Raw genomic sequence first — 25524 nt, 5'->3', positions numbered from 1 at the left:
ATTTTGTACATAATGTTTCTGCCACCGTGTCTTTTGACCAATGTTTTTATTTTTTTTACCAGTACCCCCTGTATATAGCCTCGTTATTGTTATTTCATTGAGTTACTTTTTTTACTTTAGTTTATTTAGTCAAAATTTTCTGAACTCTTATTTTCTTAAAACTGGATTGCTGGTTAAGGGCTTGTATGTAAGCATTTCACGGTAAAGTCTACTACACCTGTTGTACTCGGTGCATGTGACAAATAACATTTAATTCGATTTGAAATGTGATTGTGGATATAGAAAAGGGAAAAACTTGAGAAACCATAGATTCTTCCATGGCTCATCCAACCTCTCAGACTTCTATGTGAATTACTCAAAAGGGAGTTTGACCAATCCCAGGTGCCTACCGTTGATGTTTTAAATCCCCTGTAAAGTGCACCTAGTTTGCTTCGTTGGTGGCAGGCTTTGGGATCATAACCCCACCCCAATAGGCCTTGAGGCTGGGTATTGCGGTTGAATGGGATCACGAGTCACTCTATGAGCATCATACAAATCTCCCTACCGTCATACCTCTTTGGAAGGATGTTGGTGCCTGAAATACACAACTCTCTCTCTCTTATTCGAGGTGAGACCCTGAAACGGCCATCGAAATGGACATTTCGCTGTAATTGAAGGAGGCCAAAGAACAAACCCACCAAATGTTTTCCCTATGTTAAGACGTCAGGAAATCCCCCTGTTTGTGTTTGAGTGAGTGCAGGGGTATTGGGAGTATTATTGACAGACAGGGAGATGGCTGGTGCCTGGGTAGGAGAGGAGAAGAGACTACAACAGCAGCCTATAGCTGGATGATACAGGATCTGTAAGATCTGTCCGCTTCAGTCAGCTGTCTGCTTGACTGGCGCTTGACAGGCTTCTGATGGAGCTCAGGCCTTAGTGAGGATCAGGGACTACTGAGAACTGACTGCTCTGGGTCTCTAAGGAAAACATACACACAACAGGAGCTCCGCTAGGACATCAAACAGACTGACTTCTCGGCTCAAATTAGACTTTGTCTAGTCGAAAATACAACATTTTACAAAATGGTTTGCTGTGTTTTCAGTCTTTGTAAGTGCATCGTCGAAGGAGATGGGGTGAAAACCGTCCAGACTTATGCAAAACACAAAAACAAAGTTATATCCTGGAGTCCCTTGTCATTCGCTATAGCACGGGGATTGTGCTGTGATCCCCACAGCCCCTCTCTCTGGTTTAGCATCTAAGCCCGTCTGACTTAGCATGGCTCCTTCGTTAGGGCCTAGTTTCTCTTTACGGGACAGTTGTGCTCTGTGTCCAGACACGGAGGGGAGGGGGGGATTTCCTCCCCTCTGTTTTCCCAGAGGAGAAGGGGCTGAAGTGGAGGATGAAGGGACATGGTGGAGAAATTAGGTATAAAGCAGTGAATCATGCTGGACAATTTCCTCTTAGATCCCCCCCAGGGGGAAGTCGTGGTGTGTGTGTATGCATGTAGGTGGGGGGGGGGGGGGGGAATAGACCAGAGGGGCTGTTGTAGGCCAGGGAGAGGAGAGCACACACACATGCCCCAGACAGCAGACAGACAGGCTGTGTGTGGCAGACTCTGGGTCGCCCGTTATGCCCCCTTGGCGTCCTCACAATGCAGACATGATGTTCTTTATGTATGTATGATGCACTGTTGACACAGCCTTGTTATTTCAGTGTATGTGAGCCCCTCTGTCTGGAAGAGGATACACTCCATCGTGTGTGGGTGCGTGCGTGCATGCTTGTGTGTGTGTGTGTATGCACCATAATGCATACATACTCGGTGGGGCTCACGATAGTGTGAGTACAGTATATATTACACAATTTATGTGTGTGCGCGTGTTAGGAAGGGTCTTCCAGACGGCACCGTGAGCATTAGCAGAAGAACCCTCCTCCTTGTGGCCCCACAAAAGGCTCCAGAGATCCAGAGAACCTCCCTCCACCCAGAACATGTATTCCCTGCCCCCTACCTGCTCTGCTCCCCACCTTGGGCCCCCGACCCCCAGACCCAGGCCCACTCAACACACCCCAACAGGAAATGCATCTTCACCATCCTGAAATGAAAAACAAAGGTTCCATCCAGTAGTTTTGTTTAATCCTTAGTGTGAGGAGGTCACCTCCATGGCAGGACTACGTGTGTTTTGTCTCTCGGTGCTAGCGAGTGAGCTTTTGACAGTGTACAGATAAGACTGGGTAGGTGGGGTTTTACGAAGGGACAGAATTGGGGTGCTCTGGAGTGGGAGTTCTTCACTCTCCTCAGTTAAAAGGTGCCAAGGCTGGTTTTAAAAGGCAAAGGCAGAGTGTGTAAAAGTGCACTGCCAAGTCCTGTTTTTATTGGCTTTTATTGCTTAATTGCATGGCGTAAGATAATGAGTCGCAGAGGCAATCGACTCCAAACAAAGGGAGAGTCAAGAATGCGACCAAGTCAGCACCATGTTTCCCTGTTTAAAATGGATCATTTCATGAGGGAATTACCCGGCACCTATCAATTGATATGTAATCTGTGCGATGGAATGAAGATCAATGATTCTGTTTCTACCCCCCCCCCAAAAGCACATTTCTAAGGAATGCAGGAAATATTGACATAAAATTGATTCGATGAAATGAATGAGTGAGATCAAATAATTTGATCTGATGATGGAAGACTCCCTACAATGGAAGCATGAGAATGAGAGCCCCACCCTCTCCTCTGCTATGTGACTGAAGTGGAACGTAATTGACATCTGCCCTATTATTCCAGCCAGGATGATAAATGTGTAATATTCCACCCACTTGAATGTTTAATTGGACCCCCGGTCTCCTTTTCCACCACCCCCTGGTTTGCTACAGCTATCCACAGCTTGCTAACACTCACACACACACACACACACACACACACACACACCCGCTCGCACCAGCACACGCACTAGCAGAGCCACACACATGCACTCACACACCCACACACACACACACACACACACACACACACCCGCTCGCACCAGCACACGCACTAGCAGAGCCACACACATGCACGCACACATACACACACACAGGCACGCAAGCAAGCATGTACACAGGCGCACACGCACGCTCAACCACTGACACACACACATAACGACAAAGCTTTTTATTTTGCTCGTCAGAAATGAAACCCAACATTTCGCCATTCGTTAAAGTTAACTAAAGCTAATTATTCCTCCTTTTCTGATGGTTCCGCGGGGTAGCAGCTCCATGTATTTAGGCCCAGATGTGTGTGTGTGAGTCAGTCGGGGGAATAGCAGACCATAGATGGTGTTGTGCAGCTCTTTTTTGAGTTTCAGGTGTATCAGACATAGCGGCCTAGTCATCACGCCTGCACCTCTGCGTGGCCCTCTGACTTCGCCGTAGTGACACCATCCGTAAGGTAGAGTCAGAGTTGGCGGGCAAGCGCCAATTTAACCCGGAGTGGGGTACCATTCAGGGGAGCAGAGTTGCGAGTGACTCTGCAGAGGTTTGTTTTGATTTCCAAAATTGGGGCCGGGTCTGCTGGCTTGCCTATGTTAAGGTTGTTAGCGATGTGGTGGTGACGGTTAGCCACATATTGACCAAATATTTACCGGTAGCCCTCTCATTTGCAAAGTCTCAGTATGCATACTCAGTGTTGACAGATCAGAAACTGACTGAGCGTTGACTGAAAGTTCGCTGAATGGTTTCATCGTCAGACAGTGCCCTTCCCTCAACACTGGACCATTCCTGGATACCGGACCCTTCCCCCAACACTGGACCATTCCTGGATACCGGACCCTTCCCTCAACACTGGACCATTCCTGGATACCGGACCCTTCCCTCAACACTGGACCATTCCTGGATACCGGACCCTTCCCTCAACACTGGACCATTCCTGGATACCGGACCCTTCCCCCAACACTGGACCATTCCTGGACCGGACCCTTCCCCAACACTGGACCATTCCTGGATACCGGACCCTTCCCCAACACTGGACCATTCCTGGATGGACCCTTCCCCCAACACTGGACCATTCCTGGATACCCCCAACACTGGACCATTCCTGGATACCGGACCCTTCCCCCAACACTGGACCATTCCTGGATACCGGACCCTTCCCCCAACACTGGACCATTCCTGGATACCGGACCCTTCCCCCAACACTGGACCATTCCTGGATACCGGACCCTTCCCCCAACACTGGAATTCACTGGACCATTCCTGGATACCGGACCCTTCCCCAACACTGGACCATTCCTGGATACCGGACCCTTCCCTCAACACTGGACCATTCCTGGATACCGGACCCTTCCCAACACTGGACCATTCCTGGATACCGGACCCTTCCCTCAACACTGGACCATTCCTGGATACCGGACCCTTCCCCCAACACTGGACCATTCCTGGATACCGGACCCTTCCCTCAACACTGGACCATTCCTGGATACCGGACCCTTCCCTCAACACTGGACCATTCCTGGATACCGGACCCTTCCCTCAACACTGGACCATTCCTGGATACCGGACCCTTCCCTCAACACTGGACCATTCCTGGATACCGGACCCTTCCCTCAACACTGGACCATTCCTGGATACCGGACCCTTCCCTCAACACTGGACCATTCCTGGATACCGGACCCTTCCCTCAACACTGGACCATTCCTGGATACCGGACCCTTCCCTCAACACTGGGCCATTCCTGGATATTCCCTCAACACTGGGCCATTCCTGGATACCGGACCCTTCCCTCAACACTGGACCATTCCTGGATACCGGACCCTTCCCTCAACACTGGACCATTCCTGGATACCGGACCCTTCCCTCAACACTGGACCATTCCTGGATACCGGACCCTTCCTGTATAGCGATCCTGGGTTAACGTTCCGTTGTCTTTGTCACAGTCATTCAGCAGCTCGGCGGAGGGAATAAAATCCAACTCCATATTACCCACCGGGCAGATTAATCACGGTGTCAGTCATGCATTATTTGCCGGGGCTTCTCCTTGCTCAAGACGCTAATCTCCAAGTTGGGTTTTCGATTGGACTTATTGTCAGCGAAATGGAGCTTCAAAAGGCGGGACCGGTGGACTAACCTGCTGCTTAATCTCCCGACAGAGCCTCCTAGATGAGAAAACAATCACCCACCTAATCCCAACATTAGCTTTTTAAATCGGAATGCAGATGTTTTCAATCATCCCTGCTAAGCAGGATGGGTGATTGTAAGCAGAGCACTGGGGGAAAGAGAATGAGAATGAGAAGAGAAGAGAGAGAGAGAAGAGAAAGTACGATTCAGAGTAATCTTGTTAGGCTAAATGACGCTGTGCAGATAGGCTCTTGTCATCCGGTTGGCAAGATGGACTTGTTCTCATAAAAGATTGTCCTCTGGAGAAAGAGGGTGTTTCTTCTTTCTCTTTTTCGCCAGGCACATCTATCTTTCCCAATTCCCAACTGTTTCCCCGTTTTTTCCAAATGTCAATCCGTCTTTGTCTCTCTCCCTCTCGCCCCTCTCTCGCCCTCTTTCCTACCTCTCTCTCTCTCTCATACACTGTCACTCAAAAGCCCCTGCTACATTTCTTCCTTTTCTTCATTATCCTCCTCCTCCTCTTCTCTATTACTCACTCTCTCTAAACTCCCTGTCACTTTTAGATCATATCTTTTCATGTGAACATCTGCAGACCTTGGCTCACCACATGTCCTTAACCATTTTACATACCCACATACATGGACACTGTCCATGGAGTGTATCTTCTTCCGGACAGAAGAGCTCGTCGGTGTGAGTGAGAGGAGTTGGCTACAGATACGTTCCCCTTCACGGCATTATAAATGTATGTGTGAGGAGGCCTTTAATGGCTGCTAATCCAATTTCTGCCACTGAAATCAAATCTCGCTGGCGCCAGTAGTCCCCTCCTTCCCTCACAAATAATGGCTTTCGATTTGGCATGTATATGAAGCAAAGTTCCAGCTTTTCCGTACTAAATCCACCAGAATCTCTTCGGAATTGTTTTGATCCCCTACCCTCAACCCCCTTCTCCTAAGAAACATATTCATTGATGGTCTCGGGATGATGGCGGCGTTTCCTGGCGGGATGAGGTAACAAAAGGAGCGGAGAGGGTTCACTTCAAGAAGAGGAACACATTTACCGTTCGTCTTAATGCCTTCTCGAGGTTGGTGCCATCGATTTCCTCCAACCACAAGCGGAGCAGATAAGATTAGGCCTTCGATTGGTGCACTGCCTGCTGGAGCCCGAGCTCTGGGTGGATGAAGTCACTTGGCCGTGCTGCCAGACAGTCAGTACACACACACACACACACACACACACACACACACAGTGGTCATGGCCTCAGCGATTACAGATTTGCATGCAGGTACACACTCCCACAGTGGCAGCCACCAGGTCTGTATTTCAAAATAATCATCCCTTTCCTTTTCTCTCTCGATCGAGGTCTGTTTTTGTCAATGTCCTCATTGAACTGAGCCCATTCTTGGCAGCGTGAAGAACAGAACATTAACCTAATGATGGAAAAACAGACCGTTATAAATTACATAATTCAAACACTCACTCATCGTAAGGAATACATTTTCTCTGGTTTATTCGGTTCTCAAAAACAAAGATATTGGATTTGGAGACAGGTGAAGGGAGTTTTGGCTCTGTCCTTCTCCCCTGTGTAAAATGCTATTCAATTAGACAAGTTGAATGGACCGCAACTCAGAGTGCCATGTGCATATCTCCTTAGAGAGAGCATAGTGTTATTGTTACTATACAACAGGCCTACATAACTGCTTTCCTGTTGGGTATCTGGCTATGTCTCAACCACCATCAGAGATAGAAAGAGAGGGAGAGAATGAAAGAGATGTGAAAGAGAAATTGTAAGTGATGGATCTCAACTGGACTTGTCCTGGAATGTCAGGGTGGAACTCCCACCCCAGTGCATGTAGGGAAGTCTAATCTGCCTCTCCCAGGTGCTTTGGCAGCTGATAAGATTGTATATGACATTAGAGGGTCCAAGACACATTTGTCAAAGACTTTGCGCTGATATGGAAGAGCGTACACACCCAGGCACACATGTACATAGCCTAGTCTTAAACAAACACACAGATACAATGCAGGCTTGGAGGGCACTCCAGAGCTTTCTTCCGGTAGCAAGAACTTTACCAGAACCAGACCTGGCTCATGCAGTGAGACCAAGGCTTACTTACACACAGGCACAAATACTAATGTACACACACACACTATGTCTATAATACACACAGTGATAATGGTGGGGTCATCCTCTGCCACCACAACAAGCTTCTGCTTTTGATTCAAAACTACAAAACATTTTGAATTACTTATAATGTTTTGTTTGTTAAATTTACTCTATGAACCCGTCCACATACAAAGCTTTAGAGATGGCAGATTTTATCTACAAAAAAAACATTATACAATTAAGGATTGCAGAAGTGATGTGAAATGTGGCCAAAACTGAAAAGAAAATGGGGAAAAAATAGTAAAAGTATTTTCTGAAATGAAAGCCATTCTTCAATTTTGGCAGTAAGTTTAAATTCTGGGTCAGTGTGGGGTAAAACAAAAATAGCTCAAATTATTTGAAGATTTCTGTTCCTTCCAAGACAAATGATCTGTACTCGCTCTAAGATTTATGAATTTGTTCCTTGTTTGGAAAGTAATTGAGTTCACTTCTTAATAATTTATTTCCTGGTAAATAAAAAATAAATAATTATAAGAACTCTGGCTTGCATAATCATCTTAAGTGTTTACATTGGTTGTAAACATACCATCATAAAAGCGTTGTGTATTCACCCTGTGTTACGTCCTGGTAAATGCTAAATGTGAAAGAGACAGACCCTGATATGATGTGCCATCTCATAAGCCTTATATCAGATGCAGAGGGGGGAAGATCTATGTTCTCTTGGTATTGGTTGCCCTCTAGCTGTCAGCCTAGAGAACTCTGATTATGAAATAGAACCCAGCGTAGTCCATGCTTTCATGGACACAGGTCAAACAGAGACAGAAATGTTCATCAGCTCACTTGGACAGTTCTGATGACATTCCGGGACGTTTTGGTTTTTACAGTTCACATTGTCCTGGAATAAATGAGATATGAGATATGACGTGAGGCAGACAGACCTCAGACCTGGGACAAATACATAATATGTCACGGTAATACTTTGAGGGGTGCTCGATTTATTTCGGTATTTTGGGACTCTTCCTTCTTTTTTTTTAATCCATTGGTTACATTGTACTGGGGCAAACCAAATGAAGCACAGCTCAAGCTTTTGTAAGTGTTTACTCACACAATTTACTTACGTCTTATGAGATGAGCAGTACTGTGACATAGAATCCCGGTCTATATAATGTCATGGAGATGTGCATTCCCTTGTTTTTCCAAGAACCCGCTGTAGCCGTGTTTGTGCGTGGTATAAGACAAGTGTCATGTAGTTCACAAACATCTTAAAGCCGTGTGGATTATATCCGCTCTGTGTTCGTGACTATCCAGGAAAGCTATACTGTCGGTCTTTAAGTGAGCTCTCACACATTTATTTGCACTACACGCAAACTCGCACAACACGCGGAGAGCCTAATGGTTCCATGGAATGACCCATATTGGGCCTAGCCCAGCTACAGAGGCCTTTTCAATACAGCAATGTTTGCTTTATTGCCATCAAATGTAATTCGTCTTGAGTCGATTGTATTGAATGCTGTGTTCATGAAGCGCAGAGCAACACTGTTTCAAATGAAAAGGACCTCTTTTTAAATGGCAATTAGGAAAAGAAACCTATGGTCCGGATTGACTTGAGCGTTATGCGTGCACTAACAGTCGTAACCATGCTGTAACTCACCCAAAGAATCGGAAGCGACATTTGCTAAACGAGCATAGCAACTTTGCTGTTAATGTTTTTCAATTGGAGGTCACGGAAAGTTTAGAGCAAGATGAATGTTTTCCCCATGAGATGTGATTTTAAATCCTTTTATGGTTTGAAGAGGGGATTTTTTTGAATAAGATATTGCGTGTCGGCAACGTAATTTTTCGCCCTCGGAATGGCCGATGGTGACCACAAATAGCTAGCTAGATTGAAATGGCTCTGAAATGTGGAAGTGAAATTGGTTGATATTTGTGCAACTGTAACATGACTCTCGTTTAAAAGAGCGAAAACAGAACATTTTATATGTCCCCATTTCTTGGAAATATTAAAAAATATATTTTACAGTGTGGTGCTGAGATGTTCAATTGAACCAGACTTTTTTTGGGCGGCTTTAAATGGCTGGCGTTTGGCCAGGCCATATGAGAAGGTAATTAGAGGTAATTCTGCCACATATTACACACTTTAGCCTTATTTTCCTTAGTGAAATGGCATGAACAAGTGCAATAATAGGACACGGAGCCAGGTTTTGTAAACCTACCGTTGAGACACCCATTTATGTAGCATTTTTCAGTGTTTTCCCCCCTCGGCGAACCATAGCACGCCTTGTTTCTTGCTGTGCCAAATCAGGATCCAGATAGCATCTCATCATCCAAGCCTGACTCTAGTTTTCCCCCCATCAGATTTTATTTTTCTTCAGATCACTGACCCACTCAAAACCAGCAGAGCTATGCCACTGGGCAGAGGGGTTGGCAGCAGGATTGTGCCCCCCCGCCACCACCCGAAGCCAACCTTCATTCAGCCCCATCACTTCTCCCTCTCTTTATTTCTCTCTCTATCTCTCTCTCTCTCTCTCTCACACGCTCTCTCTCTCACACGCTCTCTCTCTCTCTCTCTCTCTCTCTCTCTCTCTCTATCTGTCTCTCTCACACACTCACACTCACACACATACACACACCTCGTTAAATTATTTGTGTCTTTTGGCAGCCAAACTGTTGCCTTTTGGTTCAGTAGCCTCTGTCATAGGGAACCATGGGTACCGAGGTACCGCCGCACACGGTTCCATTAGCACAGATTCCCAACATGCTTTGCCCACACCAATGACACCTGGGATACATTAAGATACATTAACCCTGGGCTTATGAACGAGGACCTTTCCAGTTCTGACAGAGTGTTATGCAATTTCCCCAGAGAGAGAGAGGTGATGGGGCTGAATAAAGGAACATTTTGCTGCCAACCGCTCTGCCCAGTGGCATAGCTCTGCTGGTTTTGAGTGGATAAGGAGGGGACCAAGATATATGGTATATGTGTGTGTATATATATTAGCTGGTTTTAGAGAGACACCAAAGGGATGGAATAAAGGTTTTTACTGTGTTCCTTGTTTACATTGATGCACTGCTCTTCTAAAAGGCTCTCTTGCTTCTTGTCTTTCTGCTTCAGGAGGATCAGGGAAGCAGCGACCCAAAGAACCAAAGAAGTCCAACAAGCAGAGGCTCCGGTTCCAGGCCCAGAACCAGCATAGTGACCACCTGGCCTCCATGAGCTCCAGCCAGTAGAGGACTGAGTCCCCCCCCATCCCTTGGAACCTAAACAACACAAAGCTGCTAGCTGCTGCTCCACAAACCTCCACCCCACCCCCCACCCCAGCACACAGTCACACTACACCATATTAATGACCCTACACATGTCTATGGTTGTAGTAAAGTACACATATGCCCTCTGTCTCTGTCTCTCTCTGTCTTCTGCTGCTTCCCTCGTACCGCAGAGTACCGCATCGTAGTGTGCCACTGACAGATCAGCCAATCAGCTCCCCCCTTTTGACCCCACTGTGACATCATAGAACTCATAGAAACACTCGTTCCTTTTGCTCACACGCCATGTACGTCTGGGGAGAACAAACCAACGAGGGAGACCGACACACACCGACTGACAGACGGAGGACGCGAAAGAGCCGGAGAATGAGGAATGAGATGGATGTTGATAATAGTGGTGACGGCCCAGCGATGGGGGCTATGGAAGACGCCAAGACGACGAATCTGACGGAGAGAGGAAGAGCGTGCGAAGAGAGAATGAGAGGATGATCAAGAGAAGAGGAGAGATTTGGCAGAAGGGTGACGGCTATTAAGTGACATCTTGAAATAATTGAGACTTTTCTGTATTTATTTCAAAGCAAACTCTTATTTTCCCTCATTGGAGGCGGAGTGTTCCATGTATGGCCTTTTTGTTCATTGTGTACATTTTTTGAGAGTCATGTTAAGAAATACCATGCGTAGTTGCAGTGTATTTTATTCTCAGCACAAAATGTTTACGTCCAGAACCCGCTTTAATGCTCTAACTGTATGCTGTGGATAAAGACATGTTAGTTGTTCGAACTTAGCATGGCAACAAACTTATGTGTACATAGTTGATGAGTTCATCTAATTATAAAACCTATTACTGTATTTTCGGTATTGACTCCTCCCAGTGTTCTAAATGTTTCAGAGAAAAGGATGTAATACCAAGCTACAGATTCAAAAAAGACTGAAAACGAAATAATAAACATAGCCAACACATAGCTATTACATTTATATGGTATATATTTGATTTATTTATTGATTCTATTTTGTACTTTTGTGTTCGGTGACAATTTTGTCTCGTACTGTTACTCCTCTGTGCTGAAATATGATTTGAATCCCACAATACAGATATCCTTAAAAGAGCCTCTTGTTTGTGTCTGGTCATGCGAAACAGTTTGAGTGTTGCATCGCGTTCATGTGGTCTCATCTACTGATTTCAATGTTTCAAAAACGGCAAAAATAAAGTGCGTACTTTGTTTGACATTCCTTTAGGTTTGATATTCAGGGTTCGACAAATATATGGTCATAGGACTACATATGTGTTTGATTAAAATACATTTCATGTGACTGTTGATGTAGCTTTTCAGTCTTACGGTTCATGGACAGCTAGGAGCGCTAGCTTTAGCTTGTCCCTCTCCCGCATTAGTATATAATTATGTAATTTGAAAAACATTTGTGATATCAATCATGCAATGTGCACTGCGTGACACAAGCTGCCTTCGAGCCAGGGAGATTCGATATGGTCAATTGACCGTGACAGCATGACGTCACTGTGAGCGGCCTGTAAGCCATCTTGACTTGACGTGTCCTCACGGATGGTGCAATGCCACATTGTGATGTCACCACCGTATCATTCATTTCCACCCTCATTATCTTACACATGATTTGGCAATAGAACTGCCTACTGTGCTTCCTTCACACACACTCACTCACCCCCTCTTTATTTGAGCACACATTAGATCTCATTCATTTTCAGGGTTTCAAAACATCAAATAAATAAGTATAAAAATCCAAAATGTGCTGGCTTGCCAAGAAAGGTTTAACGCCAGTCATGGCTAATTAACCTAGTGATGCATACTGTGTAATCATTGCCCCTTAGAAAATGTGAGGCTGTATCTGCCAGACAGCTTATGGACACACAGTAGCGAATGAAACAACGTTGTGTCCTATATCATCCTGGGAGACACCGACCACAGGCTTCCTTTTCCTAGTAATCCTCTGAAGTCACATGATTTTTCCAGAGGGAAAGAGGCGACGGTGTTGATGCTCAAATAACCCATAATACCCGGTTCGCCCATGTAGCCTTCTCGGAGAAGGAGTGAAACAAACCTCTTGCAGTGAAACAGTAGCCTCAGCTAGGAATGGCGAAGGCCTCAACATACAGTATGGTCTTTCACAGGTGTTGGAAAGGATCACGGAGAAGGATGCTTGACATACTCTTCATTTGTACAGCTTAACACTTCCCTTAACCTTTCCCCTTGAAATGTATGGGTACTTATTGACATAAAAGGGGAATATCATCTTTGATGCACCTTATAGAAATGAGAGATATCCATAAAGCCTAGAGTGCAGAACAGTGAGCGGATGGAAATGTAAAAGTAATACTAAGTGTTTTAAAAGACATCTGCTGCTGGTTAAAAGTTAATGAACGATTTACAGATGTCATCCCTAGGGCCAGACTGTCACTGTTTCAGACTGGGAATGAACTGCATTGAAGTGGATTCATTAAGGAGAAGACCACCAACACCACTGAAACACTACACAAGGTCTAGTGGGGGGGAAACTAAGTGCACACTGGAGAATCTCCCTTACCTTTCCGTTTCCAATTATTCCTCTGTCTTTCATCCATTCTGGGTGTATTTGTGTCGTCGGTGAGAAACTGCATTCAGGGTTTCTTTAATGTTGGTTAGTGCATCAACGTTCACCCAGACATCAGAAGGTAGCCCGGCTGATCCCTTTTTATTAGTGAAACCACTTCTGTAAACTTTGAGGCAGCTTAAAGGAAGCGTCTGTGTTTCTCACTCTGTGTGTGTGTGTGTGTGTGTGTGTGTGTGTGTGTGTGTGTGTGTGTGTGTGTGTGTGTGTGTGTGTGTGTGTGTGTGTGTGTGTGTGTGTGTGTGTGTGTGTGTGTGTGTGTGTGTGTGTGTGTGTGTGTGTGTGTGTGTGTGTGTGTGGTTGAAGGACATAGTTAGGTGGTTGAGGCTGACGCTCCCTTTTAATGTGACTGGGTGCATTTTCATTAGTTCAGTTCAGTCCTATTATTAAAGCCCACTTCAAAGGCCCAACAAGTGAAACCACAAACAGGAAATGTCGCAGTGGGCTCTGCACACTAGAGATCCATACTGTAAAGTAGTGTTAAAGGGATAGTTCACCTAAATTGTATACTAATATCGAGTTTTGACAGGTCACCAAAATGCCCAAATCATGTCATTTTGTAAAATTGGTGACTATATCTTTAGTAACGGTGTATCTTGCAGGTAACAAAGGTAAAAGCCCATTTATGCTCCGAATGGAGGTTGTGACGCAATTGCAGAACCTCCGGAGGCATGAAGAGGCCAAATTGAGTTCCACGCTGCATCGCCGTGCGCCTCCCAAATGTTGTGACAATATGGAGGGCTCCGTATTGCTCCGAATTGACATGATTGGTTGACGGTAGGTGGGGTTGGGAGGTCCTGTATAAACACAAACTCACTTCCTCGACAACAGCTCTGCTCAACAGCTCTGCGCTGCTCTGCGAAGCGCAAGTAGTAAGAATGCCCTGACTTCCGCAGAAGCTGTATCACCATAAATGCTGCACGTCCAATGTAGATGTCGGATTGAACATGCAGCGCCTTTAAGGTTTTTTAAGCATACATATATTGCAGTCCCTCTCTTCAGCTACTTCAAATGTGCAGCACTTTGTGAGTGACACATTCGTTCCAACCCCAGATGGCAGAAGTGGAAGTTATGACATCGGTGGGTTAATAACATTGCCCGGGACAATAAACGTTGAAATCATTTGCTGTGTTTAATAACTATATAATTGGGCATCGGTTGCCCTTTGAGCTGAAGGAAATCTGGAACTATTAGTGTTCACATGGGTTATGATGACGCTTGGCATGGCCTGTTGCAGGCCGCACAGAGTAGGTACAATGAAACCAGTCTAAGGCTTTCTACAAGTTTACCATATGTCAGCTATCATATGCAGAGGCACAGAATGAAGGCAAAAATGCCATGTCTTTCATCCACCAAATCCGGACAAATTCCCTCATAATTGCAAAATGGTATCCGGTATCCACGTCCTTTTGAAAAGCAGATTGGCTTCATTAAGAAAAAGTTGCTAAGTAACACGTTTATTACAGGCATAAATAAATATGTAAATAAAAGGTAATTGTCTGTGACCCTCTCTCTGCGTTCTCGGGAGACAAATCGGATGGGTAATTGAAAGGGACCAGGCCCGGTAATGGGACTCCATAGCTAATGCTGGTGTGTTCTGCCTGAGTGCAGCTGAAGTGAGGCTTTGAAGGTGGCTATCTTAGGCAGTGCTCGTGATTATAGCTGTCAGACCTCTTATATCTGTCCCCACTGCTGGAGAGAGATGGACCAACCTAATGACTCTTACTTAAGTCAATTGTTTCCTGTTTACACTGCGCGTCATCATGTTCTGTTTGATTCTTTCAAATGGCCAGCCTTCGACTTTGTCAAGTAGGGGGATATTTGTCATGTCCAGCCTTCGACTTTGTCAAGTAGGGGGATATTTGTCATGTCCAGCCTTCGACTTTGTCAAGTAGGGGGATATTTGTCATGTCCATCCTTCGACTTTGTCAAGTAGGGGGATATTTATCATGTCCAGACTTCGACTTTGTCAAGTAGGGGGATATTTGTCATGTCCAGACTTCAACTTTGTCAAGTAGGGAGATATTTGTCATGTCCAGACTTCAACTTTGTCAAGTAGGGGGATATTTGTCATTGCCAGCCTTCGACTTTGTCAAGTAGGGGGATATTTGTCATGTCCAGACTTTGACTTTGTCAAGTAGGGAGATATTTGTCATGTCCAGACTTCGACTTTGTCAAGTAGGGGGATATTTGTCATGTCCAGACTTCGACTTTGTCAAGTAGGGAGATATTTGTCATGTCCAGACTTCGACTTTGTCAAGTAGGGGATATTTGTCATTGCCAGCCTTCGACTTTGTCAAGTAGGGAGATATTTGTCATGTCCAGACTTTGACTTTGTCAAGTAGGGGGATATTTGTCATGTCCAGACTTCGACTTTGTCAAGTAGGGGATATTTGTCATGTCCAGACTTCGACTTTGTCAAGTAGGAGGATATTTGTCATGTCCAGACTTCGACTTTGTCAAGTAGGGGGATATTTGTCATGTCCAGACTTCGACTTTGTCAAGTAGGGGGATATTTGTCATGGCCAGCCTTCGACTTTGTCAAGTAGGGAGATATTTGTCATGTCCAGACTTTGACTTTGTCAAGTAGGGAGATATTTATCATGTCCAGACTTTGACTTTGTCAAGTAGGGGGATATTTGTCATGTCCAGACTTCGACTTTGTCAAGTAGGGAGATATTTGTCATTGCCAGCCTTTGACTTTGTCAGGTAGGGGATATTTGTCATGGCCAGACTTCGACTTTGTCAAGTAGGGGGATATTTGTCATGTCCAGACTTTGACTTTGTCAAGTAGGGAGATATTTGTCATGTCCAGACTTTGACTTTGTCAAGTAGGGAGATATTTGTCATGTCCAGACTTTGACTTTGTCAAGTAGGGGGATATTTGTCATTCGACTTTGTCAAGTAGGAGGATATTTGTCATGCCAGACTCGACTTTGTCAAGTAGGGGATATTTGTCATGTCCAGACTTTGACTTTGTCAAGTAGGGGATATTTGTCATGTCCAGACTTCAACTTTGTCAAGTAGGGGATATTTGTCATGTCCAGACTTCAACTTTGTCAAGTAGGGGGATATTTGTCAAGTAGGGGGATATACTGTATATGACTTGGGCTGTGTTTCTTAAGTTACATTTCAACAGGTGCAGAATATATTATATTCCTGACCTGGTGTGAGGTTTCCTTAGGGGCTTGGCAGTCGTTTTCGGTCTGTTTCACCTAACATTCCTCTTCTCCTTTCCAATGACTCATTTTGCTGATGGTGTACCACCACCAGCAGCACCATGGAGAGAGTGTTGCTTTTTTTTCTCAAGTTCAATAAATCAACAGTGAGGCCCAAACAATGAAAACACACAACCATTTCCCCTTACCTCCACCTACCTTCACCGGAGGGAAATAAGCACAGGGACCCTGTCCTTTCATTCAGGATGTGACACACATGGTCTTTATGACCCCAGCTGAATCATACTGTGCACTTAAAAAACATTAGTGATTACCTAGCGGAGCAAACAATTCCCCTTACAGGCAGACAGAGAGCCATGGGCATAACTAACTGTATTTAGCTCGGGAGCCAGCTGGTAAGGACGTCCACGAAGACTACTATTTTCCCCCCTTTTTTTGGCAGCCCTTCTCCATTCATTGACTTTTTATATGTGCCTAGTAGCCGCGTTACCACTGGTTTCAAGGGAGAATTCATCAACAACAGCTCTCATTAAACCATGTTAAGACCACTCGTGTTGGATATAAGGTGACCAGCATAGGCCCATAAGGGCCATGTCTGTTCCACGGAGCTGACACAAGTGGCCCCTCAAGAAATGGGTGTCCGCTATCATGTAGGGGAGCACAGGTTCCAGGGGGGCCATTTGAGCATGAGAGCCAAGAGTCGTGCATTCATGGTGAGAGGGGTTAAGGGTGGTTAGGAGGGTATAAGTAAAGTAGAGGGTAATGGGGTCTCATTGTCCTGGAATGCTCGACCCCACCTTCCCCCGTGCCTCCATTGAGAGGGGTTAAGGGTGGTTAGGAGGGTATAAGTAAAGTAGAGGGGGAATGCTCGCCCCACCTTCCCCCATGCCTCCATTGAGAGGGGGATTATGCAGCGCCATGCTTCATAGTCAACCTCTGCCTCGACTTGGAGGATCTTGAGTGGAAATCTTCATCCAGTCACACCACACACATAAACACACATATGCACGCACGCGTGCACACACACTCACAAACATCACCACACATAATCTACACCACAATAAGGAGCCTGTTGTTTCCTGCTTCCAGCCAGCGATGGGGTTTCCTCTTAGAGGTGGTAGGTGTGGGTCTGGTCTGGTCTGGAACCGGGCCAGGCTGCAGCAGGGTGTCATGGCTGCTGTCTCTCCTGACTCCTCTGTTGTCTGGAGCCATGGAGCCAGCCATAGAACACCCTCCACTCCATCAATCAGCCCCCCCCAGACTCCCGCCTGCCCGTCAGTCCTCCTCAGCAGCCAGCGCCAGCTTTTATTGGCTGCATTGTGCGGTGGGTCTCAGAAATGGGTTTAATCAACTAGCCATAGGGGAGGTCGTGACCTCATGTCAATGGTTCCCAGGTCTGGGTGAGAAGTGTGATCTGTGGTTCAGTCACTAGTTCACACTCAGGACTTATTTTTGGTTAAAGTGATCAATTATATGAAAGTAATGACTAATGGGAGGTAGCCTGACAGACAGCGCAATCCATATAACTGCACATTATCCACAACAATCCATTTAAATTAATAATTAAATGAATAATCATCTCAAGGCACTGGTTATTGCAAGGCAGCATAGTTCCTCTGCTTCTAGAACAGGGAAAGATTGCAGATGCTTGTAATCTTTCATCTATAAGTGTGTGTGTGTTAACATAACATGCGATATTTCAGTATAAGCTACATCCCTCTGGGGTGTGTGTGTGTGTGTGTGTGTGTGTGTGTGTGTGTGTGTGTGTGTGTGTGTGTGTGCGTGTGTGTGTGTGTGTGTGCGTGCGCCCGTGCGTGTGTGTGTGTGTGTGTGTGTGTGTGTGTGTGTGTGTGTGTGTGTGTGTGTGTGTGTGTGTGTGTGTGTGTGTGTGTGTGTGTGTGTGTGTGTGTGTGTGTGTGTGTGTGTGTGTGTGTGTGTGTGTGTGTATGTGTGTGTGAATGCGTGTGTATTTTAATGTGGTCGTCTAATTATCACAGTGATTTGTTTTTACAGTAGGCTGAACAAATCCACCTACCAAGTCACAAACATACAGTAGATTTTCTGGGATATAAATCAATAGCATGTACTTATTCTCTGGGAAAGTGGAGGAATTAGCAATTAATACATCGGAGCAAATATATAAATGCTATATTCAGGCTGTACTATCAAATCCTCACTAAAGTACTTCAGCAGGACCGCCAATAGCGTTTAACAGGTTTTGTAAAGCATCCAGCGAAGAGTGTCTGCTAATCAAATGACTAACAATGATAGCATCCTGTGGGATCCTCAGTTTGCTGCCCTGCGTGGAAATTTCTTCACTTTAAAACACTGCCGTGAAGATTTATAGAGCCAGTATACTCGAGCAAACCAATGAGACAGACATTTAATTGCTGTTGCCTGCCTGGCTTGTATGCATTGTGTGAAATAAAATAAACCACATGGTCTGCGTGTGTGTGCGTGCATGCCTGTTTGTGCATTCCCGCGTGTGTGTGCTCGCAAGACAGCTGCCGGACCTAGCTCTCTGGCTGCATTGTCTGTCTCCCTGTGTGGCTCGGCTTGGCAGCGGTTGTGCTGGTACGGGGGTGTACAGCAGGCATCTGTCTGGGCGCGAAGCATGGCAGTGTACTGTTCAACCCCCTGCAATGATTGGCTGCTCTGAGGTCTGTCTATGAGAGTGGGAGTCTAGCAGGCAGGCTCCAGTCTCTGTGGTGGGGTTAAGCCCCAAACCAATAAGCTTATGGAGACCATGGGTTTACTAGTGCCCACACACATACGCCATTGACAACCACTCACAATCAGGCAGATCACACATATGCCACAGCAACTGGCAGCTGATTACAATGTGTGAACACACAATGCCTTGACCTCTCTGGCCTATGTCCGTGTCACGCATCTGTTCGTGTGGCCATGCCACTGAGTCTCAGTCTATGTTTTCTATACATTTATTCACTAAATTAAACACCATGCCATTAATGAACTTAGTGGTCATTATAACGGCGAGGTGCGATCCCATCCATGCCTAACATGATACAATAGCACACATGCCACCCTGGCCAACAGCCCTATCTCCCTGTTGGTGAACAAATTAAGGAGAGTGAGGCTGTGCGTTATCTTTTACCATATCTAATGTGTTATATACTCCTACATTCATTTCACATTTCCACAAACTTCAAAGTGTTTCCTTTCAAATGGTATCAATAATATGCATATCATTGCATATCCTTGCTTATATCCTTGCTTATCCTTGCATATCCTTGCTTATCCTTGCATATCCTTGCTTATATCCTTGCATATCCTTGCTTATATCCTTGAGCTACAGGCAGTTAGATTTGGGTATGTCATTTTAGACAAAAATTGAAAAAAGGGGCAGATCCTATAAATAATGTTTACATACTGCTTTACTCATCTCATATGCATATACTGTATTTTAGTCAATGCCACTTTGACATTGCTCGTCCTAATATTTATATAGGTGTCAATTTCTAAAGTTCTCCATAGCTCAAACAACTCCATTATCCATGTGCACTAAGCAAATGACTCCATTACCTCTCTGCACTCAGGGACCCACCATTATTTCTCTGCACACAAGGACCTGCCAGTATCTCTCTGCACACAAGGACCCCCCCCATTTGCTTTCTGCACACAAGGACCTGCCATTGGCTCTCTGCACACAAGGACCTGCCATTGGCTCTCTGCACACAAGGACACGCCATTAGCTCCCTACACACACCTCTACGCACCTGCCATACCTGTGGACTGCATTCACTTCCTGTCGACAGCCACCTAGAACACCAAAAGAGTAGGTTTTTATACACATTGAAGTCACATAATCAGTTCAATTGTCCAATGAAAATGCTTGCTGCATTAGCTGAATGAAAAGGGGCCATCAGTCACACCTGTGACAGTTACTCCTCACATCCAACATGGTCCCATTAGAATATGTCATCTTGAGGCATGAGGTCTTGCTACCAGGAATACATATCTCCAGGGATTATTTCGTTTTCTGGAGAATTTGAAAACTGCTAACAATTAGAGCAGGGTTCCCCAACTGGCGGCCCAAGGGACAAATTAGGCCCACATGTGGTTTTATATGGCCCCCCAAGTCCCCCCCCCCCCATTTAAAAAATAAATATTTATCATTTTCATTGTTTGGACATCCAAGTGACCAAAAATGTGGAAATCTGTATTCCCATGCATAATAGTGATCGTAATGGTGATCGTATACAAATGTAAGCAAGGTTTGAAATTATTTGAAATTATTTTAGTCAACAGCTTATTGCAGTCAATTTGCAGTCTATACATTATATTATGTCATATTATTTGTAATTATGATCCAGCCCCACAACCATCAGCTCAAGAAAAAAAAATGGTCCGCGGCAGAATACATATACATATAGTTGATGATCCCTGCATTAGAGGATGTGCAAGTCAAAGTAATCTCGGAAGAGGGGGTGGGGTTATTCCGCTCTCATCTATGTTTTTTCATTGGTTGAAGCAGCCTCTTCCTTGGTACAAAGGTCACGCTCTCACTCACACACATGCATGCATACACGCACGTATGGTATACTGTATTTCCTCAAATATAGTGACATTTAATATAGTGACACCCAAGCTGACCTATTAGCTACAGTATGTCACTTATGGTGGGTAACGTCACGTCAGAGTGAAGGTGAACAAAGGGCAACTAGGGGGAACTTCTCTCCATAATTCACATTGTAGGCTAATGTGCTTCTATTCCCTCCTTCCTCTGGCAATGTGCACAGCCACGAATAAAAAGACGTTGTGACATGGGAACTCTGCCAAGGCATCTGTAAACACAGGAAGAGAATTCAATGGGAGACCGGTGTAATTAGTCTAATAAATGTTTTAACGTGGATGTATTGGAAACAAAGCAGAGCTTATTGCGGCACGCATGGCTTTTATTGTGAGACCTTGTAAGCGGATGATGTTTTCTGCTCCGAGTCAAAGGGCTCTCTCATTTGGTGGCAATGAAACGAGTTCACGGGAGCACTTGCACTAACCGGTGTTCTACTACCGAGGAAGCAAAATGTGGAACTGCTCTCCTTTTTAAAAAAATAATATGAGGATGCAATAAAAATGCGTGTATGGATTTAGTTTTAATTCCAGACCTTTTTTTAATGATCGCATTAACCCCGATAAAAGATATATGAATGAACGTGGATGAGGGATTACAAAAGGAGAGCATGCTGATTTGATTCCGTTTTTGAACGATGTGCTAAGTAACATGGACGCTTGTTTGAAGCATCCATTAAAAAAGCCATGTGAGACTGTATGAATGGTGGTATATAGAGTTTACTGAGGTACTGAGCAGGGTGACATGTTTCTGGTTTAATACTGTTACAATAGGCTGTCATGCTCATTACCGAGGAGGCGGCTGTACTGGTTAGGAACAGCTTGCCCAGAGCCTCTGGTTAGGACCTGCACACACACCAGACTGCCCTCCTTTAATGGGCTGGGGCTGCCAGTTAGTGCATTGCTGGTTCCTGCCCTATAGATGTGGCTTTTGAGAGGGTGTCGGGGGGGGGGGGTTGGAGGGGGGCAGAGAGGGGGTCAGGCTCGCTCTCCACTGAGTGTCAGCCAAATTGCTGCCACATGAATGCCTTGTGCACTTGTGATTACGAAACGAAGGAAAATTATTTATTTTTTGAAAATGGCTTCCAATGGCGCATAATTGAGCCCTAATAGGACACGGCCGAACTTGAACGCATCTTTAGCATCTACACAATCCAAGCTCGAGGGATGAACAGTGTGTCGACACAACACAACCATCTAAGCAGGGGTCTCTGAGCATGGAAGACGGAGGGTGAGGTATGTGAGAGGAGCTGGTCACATCATGGCCACCATGTGGATCCATCCAGTTACACAAGTTGTGTTGGTCTCTTATTTACTATGTCCTGTGCAGTGTTGGGGAGTAGTGAACTAACTACATGTATTTCAACTAGTCATTTAGCTACATTTTGCAGTAGTTTGGTGGTACAGTAGTTGAACTAAATTCAAATATTGGTAGTGTTTTCAGTAGTTAATTACTTTCTTGCCATGTAGCGTGTAGCTAACCTCTGGAGCGACACAAGAATTTCCTTTTCTTTTCAGGCATCAGACCTGCCTAATTTTCACTTGAAACAATGTTTTTGTGTTTAATTTCAGAATTCTATATGATTTTTTATCTTTCATGAAGTATAAGTAGCTTTAGTTAAGTAAACTATATTTTTCTTATGGGTAGCTTTAGTGTAGATTAACTTCTAGTGTGAAGTAATTGGTAGCTTGGTAAACTATATTTTGAGAGTAGCTTCCCCAACTCTGGTCTTGTACTGCTTAATTAACCCCCGGCAGGCTAACGTCGTCAGGCTCAACTGTTTTATATCTTCCTTTCTTGATGGAGGCAGATATTTTTAGCCATTTAGTGTGGCACTGTGGGGTGGTTGTCTAGAGGAGGTTGCTGTGTGCCGTGGCCTTCTCAGTTGTAGATTACAGTTGAAGTTGTAAAAATGTTTGTGAAGTGAAAACCTCTCAGAGCTGTGGTGCTCATGCCAAAAAAGGGTCTTCACAGCAGCCCTCAAGTTTGTTCAGCTATCTATATACTCAAGGGAATTACACACAGACCTGCTCTTATTTTGGCTGTCAATGAACCCAAGTTTTAAACCTTTTCACTACTAAAGTACCTAAAAACCATGTCTACATAACTACGCTGTGAAGTAAGAAGCTTAACCTCAGGCAAGCCAATAATTGTCCTTTATTCATTCCATGTCTCTCTAGTGGTGGAAATAGCTTGTTGTGGAATCTCCATCCTCTGTCTACATCTCATTCGTTTACTACTGTAAGCCTAGCCTACCTACTTGACTAGAATTAGCCTGAGATCTTAATTTGCTTGCAAAGTTCAGTCATCGAAATAACTCGGGGAAAACAGACTCATAAAGACATACACTAGCACTTGTATTACATTATGGAGACATTCACAATGGAAATGCTTCGTCTTGTCTTGCAGCCACGCAGGACCATTTAGTAAGCAAAATGGGCTTTTTCAACACCACGTTATGTCCTTCTTTCGTTGGTTTCTCGTCCCACCATTTCTTCCACAATGCTGTCAAAATGAGGCACATTGGAAATAGCTCCTATTTGATCCATGTTGCTTTACACCCAGCTTTTATAACGTAACGTGGCAACTATTACATGGTAAGGGACTAATGATATATTTTCTCAGCTGGAACGTGGGAATCGCACCGCGGACACGGAGCAGTCTCGAGTCTCAGTAAATTAGTGCGTGAAGCTAAGTGAAAAGTGAGCCGCTTGCCAGCCCAGCGCCGCGCTGGTTTGTGATCGGTGGGGAACCCGCTGCCCACATGTTATGAGAGGGAGGGAGTTGCGAGGGATTGAGAGAACCTATAGTGAAACGAAGTCCTCTTTCACTGGAGAGACACTCAAAACCCAGACCCTCTGACAGCTCGGAAATACCCATTTTAATATGGGGGAAAAGTGGATTTGGCCAGACAGTTTCGTTCTTCATGTGGAAACTCATCTGTCCCGACTCTCGTCTCTCTGATGTGAGGCGACACCCAGTGACTTTAGGAAGAGGAGATCATATTCGGGCAAGCATGGAGTTAGGTCACGTAAATGAAGGTTCTTCTGAGGTCTGGTAATACAGGGTGTGGGTCAGAGGCCATAGAGGGAGCTGGAGACATGGGTTTGAGAGGAAGGTTTGAGTGGCACACAGCCTTCAGCATTCTACACTATCCTGCTCTGACAGGCACCTTTCACATATGCCTCTCTATTGGTCTTTACTTAATCAAACCTTGAGTTTCTGGGACTAAAATCTGTACACTGTAAGAATGCAGATGTGAAATGTAATGTTTTACTTAAGCTACATTGACAAAAGAATGTGGACACCCCTTCAAATGAGTGGATTTGGCTATTTTCCGCCCCACCGTTGCTGACAGGTGTATACAGTCGATAGACAAACATTGGCAGTAGAATGGCCCATACTGAAGAGCTCAGTGACTTTCAACGTGGCGCCTTCATAGAATTACACCTTTCCAACAAGTCAGGGGCAGATCAAATCTCTGCCCTGCTAGAGGTGCCCTGGTCAACTGTAAGTGCTGTTATTGTGAACTGGAAACGTCTAGGAGCAACAAGGGCTCTGCTGCGAAGTGGTAGGCCACACAAGCTCACAGAATGGGACCGCTGAGTGCCGAAGCGCGTAGCGTGTAAAAATCGCCTGTCCTCGGTTGCAACACCCACTGCGGGTTCTAAACTGCCTCTGGAAGCAACGTCAGCACAAGAACTGTTCGTCGGGAGCTTCATAAAATGGGTTTCCATGGCCGAGCAGCCGTACACAAGCTTGATCACCATGCGCAATGCCAAATGTTGGCTGCAGTAGTGTAAAGCTCACCGCCATTGGACTCTAGAGTGGAAATGAGTTATCTGGATTGATGAATCACGCTTCACCATCTGGCAGTTGGAAGGACGATTATGGGTTTGGCAGATGCCATGATAACGCTACCTGCCCGAATGCATAGTGCCAAATGTAAAGTTTGGTGGAGGAGGAATAATGGTCTGGAGCTGTTTTTCATGGTTCGGGCTAGACCCCTTAGTTCCAGTCAAGGGAAATCTTAACTCTACAGCATACAGATATTCTAGACAATTCTGTGCTTCCAACTTTGTGGCAATAGTTTGGGGAAGGCCCTTTCCTGTTTCAGCAGGACAATGCCTCCGTGCACAAATGGTTTGCAGAGATTGGTGTGGAAGAACTTGACTGGCCTGTACAGACCCCTGACCTCAACCCCATCGAAGCAGGGAACAGAGCAGGGGAACTGACAAATATAGGGGAGGTAATAAACAGATTGATAAGTGAGTCCAGGTGAGTCCAATATCGCTGAAGCGCGTGACGAGGGAAGGCAGGTGTGTGTAATTGATGGCAGGAGTGCGTGATGCCGGGCAGCCTGGCGCCCTCAAGCGCCAGGGGAGGGATGAGCGGGAGCAGACGTAACAGACATCAATTGTGCAAACATTCAGTAGGTAAAACAGGGAAATATGTACTCGTTGTTTACTTCTGTTACAGCATTTCATTCACAACAATACAGAAAAGTTGTAGAGGGTAAATGCAAGTCTGAAAGTCACAATGTACTGTAAGATATGTATGAGGAATACACAGTAATACAGTAATACAGCACAATTTGAATACAATAATCTATCTGTAACACAATCTATTGGTGAATTCTACATGTCATATATAGGACTGCACAACGACCTCATGCTGGTGGCAGAGCAGCAGTATTCAATCAT

The 25524-nt window shown here is 45.2% G+C and overlaps 1 protein-coding gene across 2 annotated transcripts in view; it reads left to right on the top strand.

Moving 5' to 3' along the window:
- LOC115141380 (R-spondin-2-like) overlaps nt 1–11740 on the top strand; it is an 83685-nt gene extending 71945 nt beyond the window's left edge. For both annotated transcript variants that reach the window (XM_029680179.2, XM_065000144.1), the window contains one exon: nt 10278–11740. In XM_029680179.2, coding sequence (XP_029536039.1) covers nt 10278–10393 — 116 coding nt within the window. In that variant the 3' untranslated portion in view covers nt 10394–11740. The remainder of the gene's footprint in view (nt 1–10277) is intronic.
- The last annotated feature ends 13784 nt before the right edge of the window (nt 11741–25524 follow it).

The sequence above is a fragment of the Oncorhynchus nerka genome, linkage group LG14 (genome assembly GCF_034236695.1).
Source record: "Oncorhynchus nerka isolate Pitt River linkage group LG14, Oner_Uvic_2.0, whole genome shotgun sequence".
NCBI classification, from domain to species: domain Eukaryota; kingdom Metazoa; phylum Chordata; class Actinopteri; order Salmoniformes; family Salmonidae; genus Oncorhynchus; species Oncorhynchus nerka.
The sequence above is the reverse complement of the archived record's forward strand: the minus strand, read 5'-3'. Positions and strand labels throughout refer to the sequence as shown.